This window comes from Dipteris shenzhenensis, chromosome 31 (genome assembly GCF_047967505.1).
Source record: "Dipteris shenzhenensis isolate YYH24624 ecotype China chromosome 31, Dip_SZ_1.0, whole genome shotgun sequence".
Taxonomy (NCBI): Eukaryota; Viridiplantae; Streptophyta; class Polypodiopsida; order Gleicheniales; family Dipteridaceae; genus Dipteris; species Dipteris shenzhenensis.
In genome coordinates this window covers 4,074,167-4,092,909 of record NC_141626.1, presented here as the reverse complement: position 1 = coordinate 4,092,909, position 18,743 = coordinate 4,074,167, and the positions used below count along the sequence as shown (strand labels likewise).

The following is an 18,743-nucleotide window of genomic DNA, read 5'->3' as shown; positions in this document are numbered from 1 at the left end:
TTTCATAGCTTCACTCACCTTCTACATGTACACGATCTTGCCAGATCTGCTGAATGAGACTTGACAGATGTAATCGAAGACCTCCCGTATGATTGCAAGTGTTGTGCACTCACATACTGAAAAAGAGATCTTCAACAGCCCTGCATCCAAGATTCGACTGACTCACATACTGAAAAAGAGATCTTCAACAGCCCTGCAGCAGTAGAAAGGACATCTAGAAAAGCAGACAGGGATGGGCAGCTGGCTGAGCTTCCGAAGGGAGGAGTAGTAGGAAGAAAGAGAGGCGGATTAAGGGAAAAGGATGCAGGAGAGGAGTCACGTAACCCCTGCGTTACCTTCTCGCTCCTGCAGACCAGGATGGTGCTCGGAGACGTTTCCGATAAAAGTCGATATGCACCTCCTGGCGTGCAGGGCACAGGATCCTCTCATGCTTTCCAACAGTCATCTCCAGAGTCTAGCGGCAACATTTTAATATATATCATACCTTCCGTCAATGGACGAAAGGACAGAAGGCCATCGATTCGGATACACAGGAGCAGGGACAAATTTTTTGGAATGGATTGGAATGGATTGGAATGAATGATTCTGAGAGAGGGGGAAAGAGATGGATGGAAAACAGAGATAGAGGAGAGAGGATATAGAGTGAAAGAACAGCGGGAGAGGTGAAAAATGCACGCTTGGTTGGCTATGGCGGCTTTGAAGCTTGGTGGCTATGGCGGTTGGAGGCTCCCGAGTCCGAAGGTGAGTTTTTCGTTTTCCCCACGTAAATTTTAGAGATGCATGCATATTGTCGGAGATCTCAGATAGGCGCCTTGTTAAATTCGTAGGCATACTGCAAGAGATCTCTTAAATCCGTTTTCCTCTCTATGCTTATCCTACCAAATCAATTCTAACCGAGACAGTATCTGGCAGGTCATGACGACGAAGATCGAGTGTGGGATTGCTAGAACTGAATTTGAGAATCAACAGATCGCTAGACGAGTAGTCAGACATAGTCTATGAAGATCGAGTGTGGGATTGCTGGAAGTGAATTTGAGAGTGAACAGATCGCTAGACGAGCATGCAGACAGAGTCTATGAAAAGAGAACGATCGATCAACTTTGTTGTTCGCTAGTTTGACAGAACAAAGAGCGTTACGAATAGTTCATGTACCTCTACCAAAAGTTCCGCTCCCGGTATCCATGGACTCCACAGCTCCCTTTGCTCTAGACATTCGCAGGGTCGAAGATACCACAGAATCGAAACTAAACGGAATTCGCATGTACATTGTACAAATGCAGAGGATGCCTCTACCCGCCTTCACGCATGCACAGTCCAATCATGGATGTGGGACTGCAGCGTGCTAGAAACAAGGTCGAGGGAAGTGGTTGGGAGGAGAGGAAGGCAGGATAGGGGATGGAGAGGGTGAGGAATCGAGGATGATTTGATGGACAAGAAAGGCATCGAAGGGCATGGAAGAAGCAACAGAGATGCATCATGCCGGAGAAGGAGACGAAGGGGGAGTCGGGACTCGGGAGAGAAGACAGGCCGAGCGGCGAGGACACTAGCAACCAGTGGCAAGAGAAGAAGAAGAAGTCGCGACTCGCAGGGAGGCTGGAGCACGAAAGATATTGGAGCCTCAGCTGCTACTAACCAGCATGGACAAAATTTGAGCGGGACTAATTAAATTGGAGTACGTGGCTCACACGAGTCACCAGTCCACCACCACCGAAAATCATTCATGCTCTTTGGATTCCCTAAGATTGGAATCCGGATTTCATCTAAACATATGAAATTTTTTTTTAAAAACCAGTTTTTCATTTGACAATTAAAATAGATTGACATTTTTCATGTGAAAATGACAAAAGCTATTTTGCATTGTCATTTGACAAAGAAATTCTAAATCAATGTGTAATTGACACAAAAAAGGGCTAATGACATAGATATCCTTGTCAAATTTTGTCCCTGCGAGTCGAGGGGTTGCAGCCTGCTTCTTCCTCTCCCATCCGAACACATCCCTGCAGCGACCCTGCTGTCAAATCAAACAAAAAGTCAATGCTCCGGAATCCGCACCTTGTCAGTGAAAATTATATTGGGCACACATCCCAACTAACGTCTCTGGACGTTTGAGCCCAAGATCCCTGGACCCGGCTACGCTCTTGCCGGTTTTGCATCACAATGCGAAGCCTGCTTCCGATCTGTTCTTGGGTGTCTGCCTGCCTGACTCGTCTCCACGAGTTGCTCAACTCGCTTGATTGATTTCAGTCTCCACGAGAAGTGAGTTCACCATGGGAGTACCGGATTTCATGAGAACGAATGGAGACTTGGAGATAGTAGACTGGCGAGGTAAGCCAGCAGAAGGCCGTAAGCTCGGTGGATGGAGAGCCTCATTCGTCATGCTAGGTCTGATACATCATCTCTATCATTGCAAAGCTGCTGCAAATTCCTGTGAATTTTGTAAGGACAGAAAACATATTCACTCTCTCTTCATCTTGACATCTAGGAGCCGCTTGTTGTGGTTCCTTTGCGTTCGGTGGCATCTTCTTCAACCTTGTTCTGTACTTACTACGAATTTGGCAAGAGAGCAATGCGACTGCTGCCAACGACTTGACGAACCTCCTAGGAACGATGTTTCTCACTGCCTTGATAGGAGCCTTTCTGGGCGATGCATATTTGGGGAGACTATGGACAGTCGTGGTCTTTCTAGTCATATATGTAGTGGTGAGTTGCTCGCTGAGAACTTAGCAGAGAAATTAACCATGTTGCTCGATGAAAAGAGAGTATCTCTGAGTTTGCACTGGCAAACTTGCCGGCTCAGACTTACTGTTTATTTTCCCTTTGCAGGGATGCACGCTGGTGGGAGTGGCTGTTACACTCCAGGAACACGCCGACGTAACGAAACCGCTACCATCTGGCCTGAAAACTTTTCTGTTCTTGGCCCTGTATGTAACAGCTGTGGGGAATGGATCGTATTCGCCTGTGTTGGCCTCCCTGGGTGGAGATCAATTCGATAATCCTCGAGACAAGGCAACCTTCTTCAACTGGTTCTTTGTGTTCTGCAACATCGGGCAGTTGGTCTCCCTCACGTTTTTAACTTACTTCGAAAATAACAGCCATTGGGCGCTGGGTTACTGGATCGCAACAGGTGCCGTAGTCATATCAGTTCCTCTCTTCCTCCTGGGAGCTCCCAGATCCCGTCAATACAAACCGGGAGGAAATCCATTTCTTCGAGTCGCCCAAGTGTTCGTATGTGCGTTTCGGAAATATTCTGTCAGAGTGTCGGCAGATGTAAAGCAGCTTCACGAAGTTTTAGAGGGGCAGTCCTCTGCCATCCCAGGATGTCGCAAACTTGCTCACAGCAACGAATTCAGGTACTATTGACTGATGCTCCGCTTCGATTGGCTAGGTTCGGAACATCAATTGGTTAGGTTCCATCTCAGCTTTTATCTCCCTAACCTGCACAGTGCAAATTCTAATCAAGGTGCAATTCGCGTTTCATCTTCCAGCCAAATCCACGATACATACTTCGTCCTCCATAATTATGAGGGACTGACACCGAGAGAAGTACTGACGAAGAATTCTTTTGCAGATGGCTCGACAGGGCGGCAGTAGCAACCAGCACTAGCTATGACGATGGACAAGGACGATTATCTGCTGCGAATCCGTGGCGTCTTTGCACGGTCACTCAGGTGGAGGAAGTGAAGTGTTTGATCCGGATTTTGCCGTTCGTAATCGCCGGAGTGCTCTTGAATACGATCATCGCCCAGCTCACGACCCTCTTCATCGAGCAAGGGGCAACCATGCACGGCCACATTGGAAGGCACTTCAACATACCGCCGGGGTCGATGCAGGTGTTCACCGTCCTGTCCGCGATCTTATTCGCGCCGTTCTACGACTACATACTTGCGCCATGGTTGAGGAAGAAGACGGGGCACGAGAAGGGCATAACGACGCTACAGAGGATGGGGTGGGGTATACTAATATCGATCGTGGCGATGGTGGTGGCTGCAGTGGTGGAGAGAAAGAGGCTGAAATCCGCGAGGGAGAGCGGGGTGATGGACGTGCCATTCGCGGTGGTGCCGTTGTCGATCTACTGGCTAGTACCACAGTATGTGATAGTGGGGATATCGCAGGTCTTTGCGATCGTAGGGCAGATGGATTTCTTCTATACAGAGCTATCGGATGGGATGAGGAGTGTGGGGATCTCGCTACCGCTTGTGTGCAGGGGGCTGGGGAACTACGCGAGCACCTTGCTGGTCACCATGGTCACTCACATTACCACTCGCGGAGGCAAGCTGGGATGGATCCCTCGCAACCTCAACAGAGGCCACATCGACGATTTCTACTGGCTCCTCGCTGCGATGATGGCCATCACCCTCGTCTTCTATCTCGTAGCTGCTTACTTCTACACTTACTTGCGCGTCGCCCATGTCGATGAATTTGATCAGCCAGTCGAGCTCTCAGAGAGTGGCTCCTCGCACAGTGGCCCGACCTTGATCCTCAAATCACGGTTGAACATTTAAAACTTCCAGATCCTTCAGCTTTTTCTCGATATTCCCATTGTTTAAGACGCTTGAAACTTGATGCTTTATATCTGCCGAACTCTCGGTTTCTTCTAGTTTATCGTTGTACAAGAAGGTTCACATTATTTGCCTAAGGAGTGATTGGTTGTCTTTCTCTATCTGCGAGGATAGTTTATCTTTGTACAAGAAGTTTCGCACGAGTGATTGTTTAGGTAGGTAGCATTGTGGGATGAAATGAACATCTGACCTCTTGTTAAGCCAGTTGCCATGCTCCATAAATAATCACGAGTAACCTGATCCGTCTACGATGCGCTAGCAACCCGCTCCGCCGGCCAAGATGCTAAAATGTCTGAAACCAGCAACATATTTCAACCAAAAAAAATGTCTATGACATAGTACTTCAAAATATTACATCCGAAAGTAAAACCAGAGAACTCATTGATATGTCCAAATACACATCCGCATACAATGTCATAACTGAACATACAAAATCTACAATAGACACACAAACATCCCTAAAGAAAAAAGTATGCGGCCATGTACTATAGGGAAAAGCTTGCGTCAACCATGTACTCCACATCCACCATGTCCAAAAAAAAATTCTGTATGACAGAGTACTTCAAAATATCACATCCAAAAGTGCAGACACATGTCTGAACATGCAATAGCTACATCAAAGAACTGATTGATATATCCAAATACACAACCGCAAATAAAGTCATAACTGAACATACAAAATCTACAATAGACACACAAACATCCCTAAGGGAAAGTCTACAACCATGTACTGCACGAAAAAGCTTGCGACGGCCATTCACTCCACGTCCACCGCGTCTGCTGCATCCACCACGGCTACGAACATACAACGGAGTACCAGCAATCGTATCTGGACCAGCATCACATAGAAAGATAATTGAGGAACTATCATTATTGAGCCATAAAACTTTTATACATGTATGTTGGTAAAACCCAAATCATTCTATAGAGTACTTACTCAGACGCAAAGGGCTGTCAACAATGCTCACATAGGTGTACGTGTAGTCCCCATTTTGCCCTCGATAGAAAAATCGTATCCCCACACATTCATAGTATCCCAGCCAGTGAATAGTGATGGTCTGTGGTCCATCATCCCTATGAAGCCAGCAAGCCAGGACACCGTAATATCCCAAATGGACTCGCGCTCCTATTTCGATGACAAACATGAACTGCCTAGACATCCTATCGCATTGCAAAAAAAGAACGCACGTGTCAATCTACATATACTGGAAAAAAACAATAGGCTTGAAGAGAAAATAGGCTGTAGTATATTGCAAACCCATGACTCAAATGAAAAATGAAATCCAAACATTATCAAGGACAAAGTCATGAAATATTACGTCTCAGTTCATATTTTTGTAAATAGCCAACATTCCCGAAGACCTATGACAGTTGGAATATTGAAAGAAGTTAAAAAAAATCTATACAAAGATACCGAAATGAAGATTTGCCACCCAACAAAGTCTCAAGAGGGCTTGAAAGAGCAATGTCATACTCCTAGGCTCTTGCTGTTGCCAATTGCAAAACTTCCTTGTACACAACATTTGTGGTAGAAGTATTATCCATCTCCTCGCCCCTGGCATTAGACGCACTCTGCAAAATGAAAACCTTAAGTAACAGCGTTTGATGCTCGGATATATGTGAAAATGCCACGTATAGTTGGCCATGATTGAATACCGGTGTCGCCAAGTATAGCCCCAAAACAAACATTGTTTAGCCCTGTGGCTTATTGATTGTCATGCCAAATGCCAATCAGATAGGAAATTACTGTCTCCTCATGTCAAATGGGAGTTTAAGGTTGGTCGGAATGAATGTTATCCTTCGAATAAACGTTCTATCACCAGCATTGGTACCAGTAATGATTTCAGCTTCTAATACTTTCGTGTGAAACTCTTTCCAAATACACATCTGCAAACAAAGTCATAACTGAACATACAAAATCTACAATAGACACACAAACATCCCTAAAGGGAAAAGTCTGCGGCCATGTACTATAGGGAAAAAGCCTGCGCCGACCATGTACTCCACATCTGCCATGTCCAAAAAAAATTTCTCTATGACAGAGTACTTTAAAAATATCACATCCAAAAGTGCAATCACATGTCTGAACATGCAATAGCTACATCAAACAACTGATTGATATATCCAAATACACAACCGCAAATAAAGTCATAACTGAACATACAAAATCTACAACAGACACACAAACATCCCTAAGGGAAAAGTCTACGGCCATGTACTATAGGGAAAAGCCTGCGACGTTCGCCACATCCACCGCGGCTATGCAAATACAACGGGGTACCAACAATCGTACCTGGGCCAGCATCACACAGAAAGATAATTTGGGAACTATAATTATTGAGCCGGCAATCTAGGACAGCGTAATATCCCAAATGGACTCGTCCATCCAAACGATTATGGGCGTGGAGATTCATTAGAAACCTTGAATCAGGAACAGTCCTAAAAGACAAACAATAGCATGTTTTCCCACTCAAATAAAAACTTTTGTTTTAACAAAAATAAAGCAACAAGCAATGTACACGGTTCTTACCCAAGGTAGGTCTCCAGCTCAAGCAAATCCAACAACAGTTGCGTGCTCTCCAGAGATCCCCAGTGTTTGATGCTCAAATATGTGAAAATGCCATGCATTGATGGCCATGACTAAATACCGGTGTCGCCAAGTACAGCCCCCAAAACAAACAATGTTTGGCCCTGTGACTTATTGATTGTCATGCCAAATGCTAATCAGATAGGAAATTGCCGTCTCCTCATGTCGAATGGAAGTTTAAGGTTGGTCGGAATGAATGTTATCCTTCAAATGAACGTTCTATCACCAGCATTGGTACTAATAATGATTTTAGCTTCTAACACTTTCGTGTGAAACTCTTTCGAGTAACCTGACCCATCTACGACGGGCTAGGGACTTGCTCTGCCAGGTCTCAAGATGCTAAAATGTCTAAAACCAGCAACATATTCTTGGCATAGTACTTCAAAATATTACATCTGAAAGTGAAACCAGAGAACTCATTGATATGTCCAAATACACATCCGTATACAAAGTCATAACTGAACATACAAAATCTACAATAGATATACAAACATCCCTAAAGGAAAAAGTCTGCGGCCATGTACTATAGGGAAAAGCCTAAAGAATTGATTGATATATCCAAATACATAGCTGCAAAATAAAGTCATAACCAAACATACAAAATCTACAATAGACACACAAACATCCCTAAGGGAAAAGTCTGCGGCCATGTACTACATGGAAAAGCCTGCGACGGCCATTCACTCCATGTCCACCGCATCCCGCGCGTCCACCGTGGCTACGAACATACAACGGAGTACCAACAATCGTATCTGGACCAGCATCAGTACATAGAAAAATAATTGAGGAACTATAATTATTGAGCCATAAAACTTTTATACATGTATGTTGGTAAAACCCAACTCATTCTTTAGAGTACTTACTCAGACGCAAAGGGCTGTCAACAATGCTCACATAGGTGTACGTGTAGTTCCCATTTTGACCTCGATATAAAATTCGTGTCCCCACACATTCATAGTATCCCAGCCAGTGAACAGTGATGGTCTGTGGTCCATCATCCCTATGAAGCCAGCAAGCTAGGACAGCGTACTATCCCAAATGGACTCGTCCATCCAAAGGATTGTGGATGTGGAGATTCATTAGAAACCTTGAATCACAAAGAGAGTCCTAAAAGACAAACAATACCATGTTTTCCCACTCACATATAATCGAAAAAAAACCTTTTGTTTTAACAAAAAAATAAAGCAACAGACAATGTACATGATTCTTACCCAAGGTAGCTCTCGAGCTCAAGCAAATCCAACAACAGTTGCATGCTCTCCAGAGATCCCTAGCCCGCAGGATCTGCAATTTTCTAAAAGTGACTGACTATACCATTAAACATGTCAACATAAAACATGGTTGTCAAGCAACTATGTACCTTGCACCTGCACTCCTGTCATCTCCTCATGTCGAATGGAAGTTTAAGGTTGGTTGGAATGAATGTTATCCTTCGAATAAACATTCTATCACCAGCATTGGTACCAATAATGAGTTCAGCTTCTAACACTTTCATGTGAAACTCTTTTGAGTACCTGACCCGTCTACGATGGGCTAGCGACCCGCTCTGCTCGGTCTTAAGATGCTAAAATGTCTGAAACCAGCAACATATTCTAACCACAAAAAATGTCTATGACATAGTACTTCAAAATATTACATCCAAAAGTGAAAAAAGAGAACTCATTGATATATCCAAATACCCATCCGCATACAAAATCATAACTGGACATACAAAATCTACAGTAGACACACAAACATCCCTAAAGGGAAAAGTCTGCCGCCATGCACTATAGGGAAAAGCCTGTGCCAGCCATGTACTCCACATCCGCCACGTCCAAAAAAAAAACTTCTCTATGACAGAGTACTTCAAAAAATATCACATCCAAAAGTGCAGTCACATGTCTGAACATGCAATAGCTATGTCAAAGAACTGATTGATATATCCAAATACACAGCCACAAAATAAAGTCTTAACTGAACATACAAAATCTACAATACACACACAAACATCCCTAAGGGAAAAGTCTGCGGCCATGTATTGCAGGGAAAAGCCTGTGACGGCCATTCACTGTACGTCCACCACGTCCGCCGTGTCCATCGCAGCTACGAACATACAACGGAGTACCAACAATCGTATCTGGACCAGCATCACATAGAAAGATAATTTAGGAACTATAATTATTGAGCCATAAAACTTTTATACATGTATGTTGGTAAAACCCAACTCATTCTTTAGAGTACTTACTCAGACGCAAAACTGTCAACAACGCTGACAAAGGTATACGTGTAGTCCCCATTTTGCCCTCGATAGAAAATTCGTGTCGACACACATTCATAGTATCCCAGCCAGCGAACAGTGATGGTCTGTGGTCCATCATCCCTATGAAGCCGGCACGCCAGGACAGCGTAATATCCCAAATGGACTCGTCCATCCAAAGGATTGTGGACGTGGAGATTCATTAGAAACCTTGAATCAGGAATAGTCCTAAAAGACAAACAATAGCATGTTTTCCCACTCAAATATAATCCAAAAAAACTTTTGTTTTAACAAAAATAAAGCATTAAACAATGTACACAGTTCTTACCCAAGGTAGCTCTCCAACTCAAGCAAATCCAACAATAGTTGCGCACTCTCCAGAGATCCCCAGTCCACAGAATCTACAATTTTCTAAAAAGTGAGTGACTATACTATTAAACATGTCAACATAAAACGTGGTTGTCAAGCAACTATGTACCTTGCACCTATGCTCTTGTTTTGGTGACAAACGTGAATTGCCTAGACATCCTATCACATTGCAAAAAAAGAATGCACGTGTCAATCTACATATACTTAAAAAAAACAATAGGCTTTGAAGAGAAAATAGCCTCTAGTGTATTGCAAACCCATAACTCAAATGAAAAATGAAATCCAAACATTATCAAGGACAAAGTCATGAAATATTATGTCTCACTTCATCTTTGTATAAATAGCCAACATTCCCAAAGACCTATGATAGTTGGAATATTGAAAGAACTTAAAAAAAGCTATACAAAGATTACCGAAATGAAGATTTTCCACCCAAGAAAGTCTAAGGAGGGCTTGAAAGAGCAATGTCATACTCCTAGGCTCTTGCTGTTGCCAATTGCAAAACTTCCTTGTACAGAACATTTGTGGTAGAAGTATTATCCATCTCCTCACCCCTGGCATCAGATGCACCCTGCGAAATGAAAACCTTAACAGCGTTTGATGCTCGGATACGTGAAAATGCCACATATAATTGGCCATGACTGAATACCGGTGTCGCCAAGTACATCCCCAAAACTGACAATGTTTGGCCCTGTGACTTATTGATTGTCATGCCAAATGCCGATCGGATAGGAAATTGCCGTCTCCTCATGTCGAATGGAAGTTTAAGGTTGGTCAGAATGAATGTTATCCTTGGAATAAATGTTCTATCACCAGCATTGTTACCAGTATTGATTTCAGCTTCTAACACTTTTGTGTGAAACTCTTTGCATATCAACCGTGTCCATTGCACAAACCCTGGTGAGGATTCAAATTATGCAACAAAATTATAGGAGCATTCCTTTTCAAAACCAACCGATGCGGGGGATATCCACCACCAAGATCAAGACTGTTCAAATACTCGACTGCAAACAGAAAGGAATCTCCCCCTAAGTTGTCCACTGAGTCTGCACTTAGGTACTCCCTTTCCTCACTAGGCATTGCCTTCAATGCCATAGCATTAATTGCATCAACCTCGATGTTTCAAGGTGCAAGAATAGTGTGCTCTCGAAAGTATGTTGCATAGTCCAAAACAGTTGCAAGCCCTCGATACACCCATCCAATGAGGCCTTCCATGGACTTTGTCTCTAAAAGCATATGCGATGGAATCACAACAGTATCTTCTTTTGTACATCTTATATTTATCCCATTGCCAATGTCCAGAACCCATTGCATGAACTCTTGCTCAGCACAATTATCACCATTCTGAAGGACTCACATATTCTGCGTCAACTTCAATATTGTAGTGCGACCCCAAATCCTTGAGTGGCATAAGGTAGCATTGACAATGTCCTCTCGTCCTGCCTTTGGAAGAACTGGCAAGACTTGCCTAAAATCCCCCCCCAACAATACCACCTTCCCACCAAAAAGTTGCTCATTGGACATGATATCTCGTAAAGTTCTGTCAGTGCCTCGAAAGCAAGCCCGTGAGTCATGGGTGCCTCACCCCATATTATCAGCCTAGCCATCTTCAAAACATATGCGAGTTGACTATTAACCTTAATATTGCAACTGCTAGTACCATCCAGCTCCAATGGTATCTTGAATCGTGAGTGTGCCGTGCGTCCATTGGCTAGTAGCAATGCAGAAATCCTAGAAGATGCACATGCCAAAGCGATGAGCCCCTCCCCACGCAATCAAGAGAGCAAGCAATTGTAGAGAAAGGTCTTTCCAGACCCTCTTATACCATCGAGAAAAAAGACCTCACCACCATCTCCATAGACCCTTGCCAAAATCCGATCGAATGCAGCACGTTGACAGTGATTCAAGGACATTTCCATTTGCTGGGTAGTTTGTGCTTCTTCTCATAGTAAAAAATATCCAACTGATGAAGTCTTCAAAATGTAGCATGTCTAAAGTATGTGTTATTTTTTACCTTTCTTTCAATATGTCATTGGAACATGCAAACAACTTTGAAACATGTACTGCTTCTCCTCTCAAAGAGAGCCTCCCTTTGAGAGTGTATCTCAATATTTATTAAAGTGTTCTTCACAGCTTGTATAGTAGGTCATTAATTCCATGAAAATAAGAATTCTCAAGCAATGAATCTTACCATCTACCCAAATTCACAAATATTAGTATATAATAAGAAAATATGCATCAAAAAGTGCATCTATCAAAATTCATAGTCTGTAAATTATCAAGAGATTTAAACTTATCTATTTCCTTTTAAATATCCAATATTAAAAAGCCATAATAATTTTAGGATGTCTAAAATTGTCCTCCCTAAAAATCTATATAGAACTTTCTTTTAAAAGATGGATAGGTTTACATTTCACCTCAATTTTAAAATTTAGTTAAAATCTAGTGCTAGTTTGAGGGAATCGTAAAAGTGGGTAGTACATAGTAGTTCTCACATAATATGCAATAGTGTTTGTGATAGTGTGAATCAAACTAAGAGTTGAAAAGTGTGATGTTTGACATGCAAAATCATTAGTTTGAGAGGCTATATATAGACTAGATATTACAAATGAGTAGTCTACATACCAAATTGAACTAAACAATACCATCAATTAATCAATTTTAGGCCTTGTCCCAACATATGGTTTCATATGAAAACTACATAGTGGCTTCTCAAAAGCAGCCACACAGATCAGGAACTCGCTCCAAGGCCTTCAAAGCTATGCAAACATTTTGCATTTTGATGCACTGACTCCACCTACGAGCTCGCTGTGCATCAATTACCTTCACCCAACATATTTGTTATCTGAAATGGGCCATCATACCTAAGCATCATCTTACTTAGTTGAAGACACATTTAGAATTATACATCATCACCAAGTCACCTTTTTTTAAAAAATAAGCATGATGTTTATGTTGACCCATGCTTGTTTGTATTTTTTGAATTCTTCAAGAGATCAGAGAACTCTAAATTCCAACTTGCAGCAGTTGTAGAAGTTTTTCCACTCTATTAGTCAAGAACTTTTCTTAGGATTATTTATTATGTACAATCACTTTGAGACCTGGAAGAACAAATTCCATTAGTACAACAACTTTAAGCTTGTATATCAACATAAATAGTGTCATGTCTATGGTTACTTTGAAACTTTGAATGCTACCTTGAACACCCATAATGTAGAATGATGTTTTTTATCTCAATCTATTCTATTCTTTGAAACTATCTTCTTAAAAATTCATTGTAGAACCTTGTTGGAGTTTTCTTGTCCATTTGATGGTGGATAATATGTTGTTGAATCATATGCACAATTGTTAATTTAAAAATCATTTTATTTAAAAAATGTATTCCTCTATAAAAAACCAAACTTGCTCATAATGTTTCAATGAAGAAGTCTTGCAACACTATTGGATTTAGTTATGTCTGAGTGATTCTTCAACCCACTTGGTGCAATAATCCATAGTAACTAACATATACTCATTTTATGTATATGTTGTAGGTGGTTTTATTGGTCTAGTAAAATCTAGTTTACATTTCGAAAATGGTTCTACTAGAAGAACTAGATAAAGCATGCTACCTACTTGAAGTGTGAGTCCATATTTTTGACATTGCAAACATGGTTAGCATAATCAAAAGAATATTTAAAATTGTTAGCCACCATAAACCTAGTTATATTATTCTCTTGCCAATTATATCTCTGTTAGCCACAATAAACCTTGTTAGCCACCATAAACCTAGTTGCATTATTCTCTTACCAATTATATCTCTTGAAAAATGACCTTTTGATATTCCCTTATGTGCTTCTAATAAAAATGCATCTTTTTCAATGTAATCACAGTACCTAGTGTGCTTTTGATAAAACTACATCATTTTCAAAGTAATCAAAAGGTGTTATATGTACCTCTCTCTTATAGAACTCTAATAATTATTGGAAAGGAATAACTTCTTAGAGAAATATTCTTTCTCTAATCCTTGTATACAAAATCTAGAAACATTCCATCAGTCAAGAAAAAAACATCAAATTTTACCAATTACGAGAGTTAAGGAGCTGAATGTGAAATAGTAATGCATCAAGCAACTGATAAAAAAGTCCTATAGGTTATTCATTTAATTCAAGTATTCACTATTATCTCATTACAGGCACACTTTGTAATTTTCATGTAACCCATAGTGCCACATCACCACCATAAGCCACGTAATCTTTTGCCTTTCCCTTGATCAAATTTCGGCCATTCTTTTGGGATCCATAAATTTTGATCTAGATGGAATTTTGGGGTTATCTAAAAAGCAAACATGATTTCATATCGTGCTCTACATGGTTAGTGGTAAAAAATATTAAATACCCATTATAAAAACCACCTCCTAATCTGTTCCTACCATCCAACACATAAAATGAATGAACTAAAATCCATTTGTTGCACTTTGTGCTTCGACGTGTAGTCTAGCTATAGACTAGCACAGCCATAGAGGAGATTAAACTCCACCAATCCAAGTAAGCTATTGCCAAATTACTCGATTAGCTCCTAGCAGGGTCAGTCCCATTGAATCTATCATCAATATACACATTTATACATCTGACACTAGATCAGTCACTTGGCATTTGGTAGTTCATCGCATAATGTGATACTTGGTAGAGTGATCTTCTTCGGATTCAGGATTGTTGCATTCTTCTTGCACACACATATGCCACCCATGTACAGTCATATTCATTGACTATTTTTGGCATTGGTTCCTACACATATCCATCACTCTTGTACAACCTCTTGGCTACTCTCGACACATAGTTTCCATCACTTTATTATAGGCTTGATCATTGGTATACAAGTTCTCACATGAGTTGGTTTTGACCATTTAGCATAAGCCCCTAGTAGTAGCAGCTCAAGCCTAAGATCCTAGATCGTAGCTCTCATATAGTAGATACTCTCACTAGTACATGCGTAAGCCTCTAGCATAGAGTGCCAGACCACCTCCAGCATGAAGTTATTCGGCAACTCATATGCCTCAAGGATATACTATGCATTCTCAATTGTATTTTAGGCTTCTAGGCCTTCTTACTCTAAGCTCCTCGTATGACAGATGCTACATCCTGTTGAGAGATCATGCTCAACATCATGTGATTACATGTGCATAGCATTAACAATATAGACTACTATAAATGAAAGGGTTAGATGCCCTAATGCTAACCCTAAATGGGTTTGTATATATTCTACATTTTCAACTAAATCTAGTGTACAGTTAGTCATTTGTGATATGCTCTTTAGCTATGCCCTCTCTCCTTATCTCCACTCTTCTCCTCTCCCCTCTTCATATTTTGCCATGCCCAAAATTCTTGACTAGTTGCAACTTGGAGTCAGTCCCTATGCCCACATATAATTTCACATCATCACATTACTTGAAACCTGACGTTCATCACTTTAGTAAGCAGACTTCAGAGTGTTTAGAGGCATTGCCGATTGATCAATGGGCAGATAGCACATGATTTGATTTCACACACATGCCATCATTGTAAAGCATATTCAGCTATTTCACGGCATTGTGCACTTTATTTCAACCTTGTAATGCCTCTTGGCTATTCCTGGCATCATTTGCCACAAGCCTTATAATTCAGATTGGATTATATATTGCACTTCTACCTTCATCAACAGTTCAAATTTCACTTGCCACAGTCAGTGTTTTGCAATTGATTCAGACAGTGATTTTTCACGACAGTTTGAGTACATTTCTTACACCATGTCTTCGATTAGCAATCTCAATCTGGAGGCATTTGCTAAGCTAGACAACTCCAATTATGACACATGGAAATATTGAATGGAGACCATTCTTGTACTTCATGACAAATGGGAGTATGTCGATGGATCTACACCCTCCCAGCTCTTTAGGCCAGTCTGATGCACAATGGCATACCTCTTCACACACTCGGATTGCACACTACTTGCTTGACTCTACCGACTTGTATGCCCATAGTAACTCCTCCTTTCACGGGGGTCCTCTTCATCGTGGTCTTTGTGCTCTATACATCTTTGTGCCTCTATCATGTCCTACCAAAAGAAACCTACATCATGATCTTAGCAAGTACCTTAAAGGAGCAAGAAAAACAATAGCCAGGGAAATTAATGTCCTCACTCCAAGTAAGACACCCACCCCCAAAGTATGTCCTCCTTGCATCTATTTTCCTCCTTCTCCGGGTCCATTTCTGCGAGGAGGTCATCCAACATCATTTTTAAATAGAATAAAATCATTCCAAAGTCTTTTGGGTATGCCATAGATTCGCAATAGGTGGATCGGTGTATAGAGTTTTGGGGCTAGATTTCATAATGGGCTCTTAGTTGTGTCTGCACTGCACTTAAATAGGGAGAGAGTTCATTGAACCCAACCTTCTCATTCTTCAGTCTCATGTTAGTTGTCTAATCGAAATCTTTGAGTTCATTAAGCCCGACCTTCTCATTCTTCAGTCTCATGTTAGTTGTCTAATCGAAATCTTTCATCTCACATTATGGTCCTTGGCATGGATCAAAGGACACTATCTAGTCACATAGCTGAGAAAACATTGCCCAAGTAAACTATGGAGAAGATTAACAATTCAATAAATTACACACAGATTACATAGATTGCATTTCAGAGACTCCTTTCCTTTAGATTACATCTCAAGGAGACTCCTTGTTGGGTTCCTTGATTGTAGGCTCGACCCTCCTTGTTCCTTTCCTTGCTCCTTTCCAGAATGGGGTTGGTTCCTTCAAGGGCTCGGGCCCTCCTTTCATGCCACTTCCTCATTCCTTGATTTGATCTTCTTGGTTGCACACTTGGCCCTTCTTGCTCCTTTCTTGAAGGGGTTTGGTTCCTCCCTTCAGGCTCCTTTTCCTTGCAGTTAGGATCATTCGTGGCCTTCTTCAATTTGAGCTCCTTGTCTTTTGCATCCTTTGCCCAAATGGCAAATTGAACTACAGCATGTATATTCTCATCGTAGATAGGTGTAGGTAGGCATGCACATTTGATCTGTCCATGACCTGGGCAATGACAAATGGCATTCTCTACATAGTGATTTTGTATACACAAACATCCCAAAGCAAAAAAAATGCACAGGGTGGTAGCACACAAGCCATCGGATCATGTAGTCATCTATGATGGGGGTATGGCAGACCATGCATTTCAGACCCTGCTGCATAGCAGAATAGGCATCTCATTTAACTATTGTGGCCATCAATACCACAATCTTGCTCTGTACATGACGAAGTTGCTTCTTGATTCCTTCCTCACTCATATTAAGGCTATGGGTGTTCTCCTTCATCTCCTCCACTCTTTGCTCATTCTATGCAACAGCTTCATCTGAATCCCTTAGCATCTATTGAAGCTGCTTAAATTTCTCAAAAACATCAATTAGGGCCATTTCCAAGACTTCCACTCTAGTTTGGAAATCTATCAAGACAAGGACTACTTTTCATAACTGTCCAAAGCCACAACAAGCTCGTGCACAGCCCTATCATAATCTTGTTGCAGGGTCTTGTAGCTTACTCTTTGGACTTCCTCGACTACACTATCAAGGTGAGAGCCACCGTGGTGGTTGGCCGGAATGTTGATTAATTCAAGGCAATAGTACTAACTTGCATGGTAATGAGTGACTAGAGGTGGTGGCATCTAAGATTCCCAGCCACATCTATGGTGGCAGGGCTAAGACCCAGTGGGTTGGCAATTAATTACCAGCCACTACAGTGGCCCGTAATTACTCACCTCCCAATCACTACCACCGGCTCATTTATATTTACTACAACAATGACTAAAATACTAGTAAAGTAGGACTACAATTTTCTTGGTTTATGGCCGAAATAGTGCTAAAATAACTCCAATGACCCACCTTTGTGGTTGCATGGAGATACATCTAGAAAAATCCAATTAAACTTTTAGAAAATGCAATTGACAATATGGCCCTTGAGGGGTCCCCTCTAGGGGCAAGGGCCATATCGACATGCATTATAAAATATCCAGGATGCCATTGGACAAAAATGGCATGTCAATATGGCCCTTACCGCTAGAGGGGACCCTCGATATGGCCCTTGCCCCTAGAGGGGACCCCTCAAGGGCCATATAGTCAATTGCATTTTGCTTGGTTGTACAACGAAATACATTTTCCTTGGTACACAAATATATAACTCCAAGAACTAGCGTGGTGGTTGTGATAGATCTCATTCTATTTGCCAGCACATTGAGAGCACATTGGTCACATAGACCTCCTCCTGTAATTTGTAAAAGTAGGTAACAGAGCTATATCTCCAAGAACTAGTGCAGTGGTCTCTCCAAGACAACCTTGAATTCTGGGTGATGATAGGTCATCAAGCTAGAGACTGCACTGAGGCAATGCTAAGAATGATAGATTGTGTCTCATTATCAAGCCAAAAACTAGTGCAGTGGCCTCTCCAAGCCAACCTATGATTTGCATGGGCAAATATGCCACAAAAGGCTACATGAGGATAGGTGGCCTAGCTAGAGACTGCGCTGCAGCAGTGCTCAAAATGATAGATTGCATCTCATTATTACACCAAGAACTAGTGCGGTGGTCTCTCCAAGCCAACCTTCACTTTTAATGATCTGCATTGGTGCAATGCCTAATGACAGGTGGCAAAGCTGGTAGAAGGCTGTGTGATGGTAAGTGGTTAGGCGGCTTAGGCCAGAGACTGCGCTGTGTGAAGCAATGCAGAGATGCCGTGTGTCAAGCTATGTGGTGTTCAAAATAAATAGATTGCATCTTATGATTATGCCAGTACGCCATCATGACATTGGAAAAATTTTTGGTGAGAGTGAGGGTCCATGCAAATTTCAAATATTCACCTAGGAGTGCATCGTGTCATGGCCCCGAAAATAGTTTCACAATTGGCTACACCCAAGCAAACATTGACATGATCCCAGTCATTTCGATTGTCATCATTGACCATTGTGTGGGGGAAAGTTGTTTATTCCTTCATCTTG

General features: G+C 41.7%; 1 protein-coding gene across 1 annotated transcript; it reads left to right on the top strand.

Annotated features, from left to right (window-relative positions):
• Positions 1-2,081: 2,081 nt before the first annotated feature.
• On the top strand, positions 2,082-4,591 carry LOC147880920 (protein NRT1/ PTR FAMILY 8.1-like). The gene is made up of 4 exons (XM_087370110.1): positions 2,082-2,382; positions 2,483-2,700; positions 2,824-3,350; positions 3,569-4,591. Exons 1-4 carry the CDS (start codon positions 2,268-2,270, stop codon positions 4,500-4,502), a joined length of 1,794 nt encoding a protein of 597 aa, XP_087226236.1. The 5' UTR covers positions 2,082-2,267; the 3' UTR covers positions 4,503-4,591.
• The last annotated feature ends 14,152 nt before the right edge of the window (positions 4,592-18,743 follow it).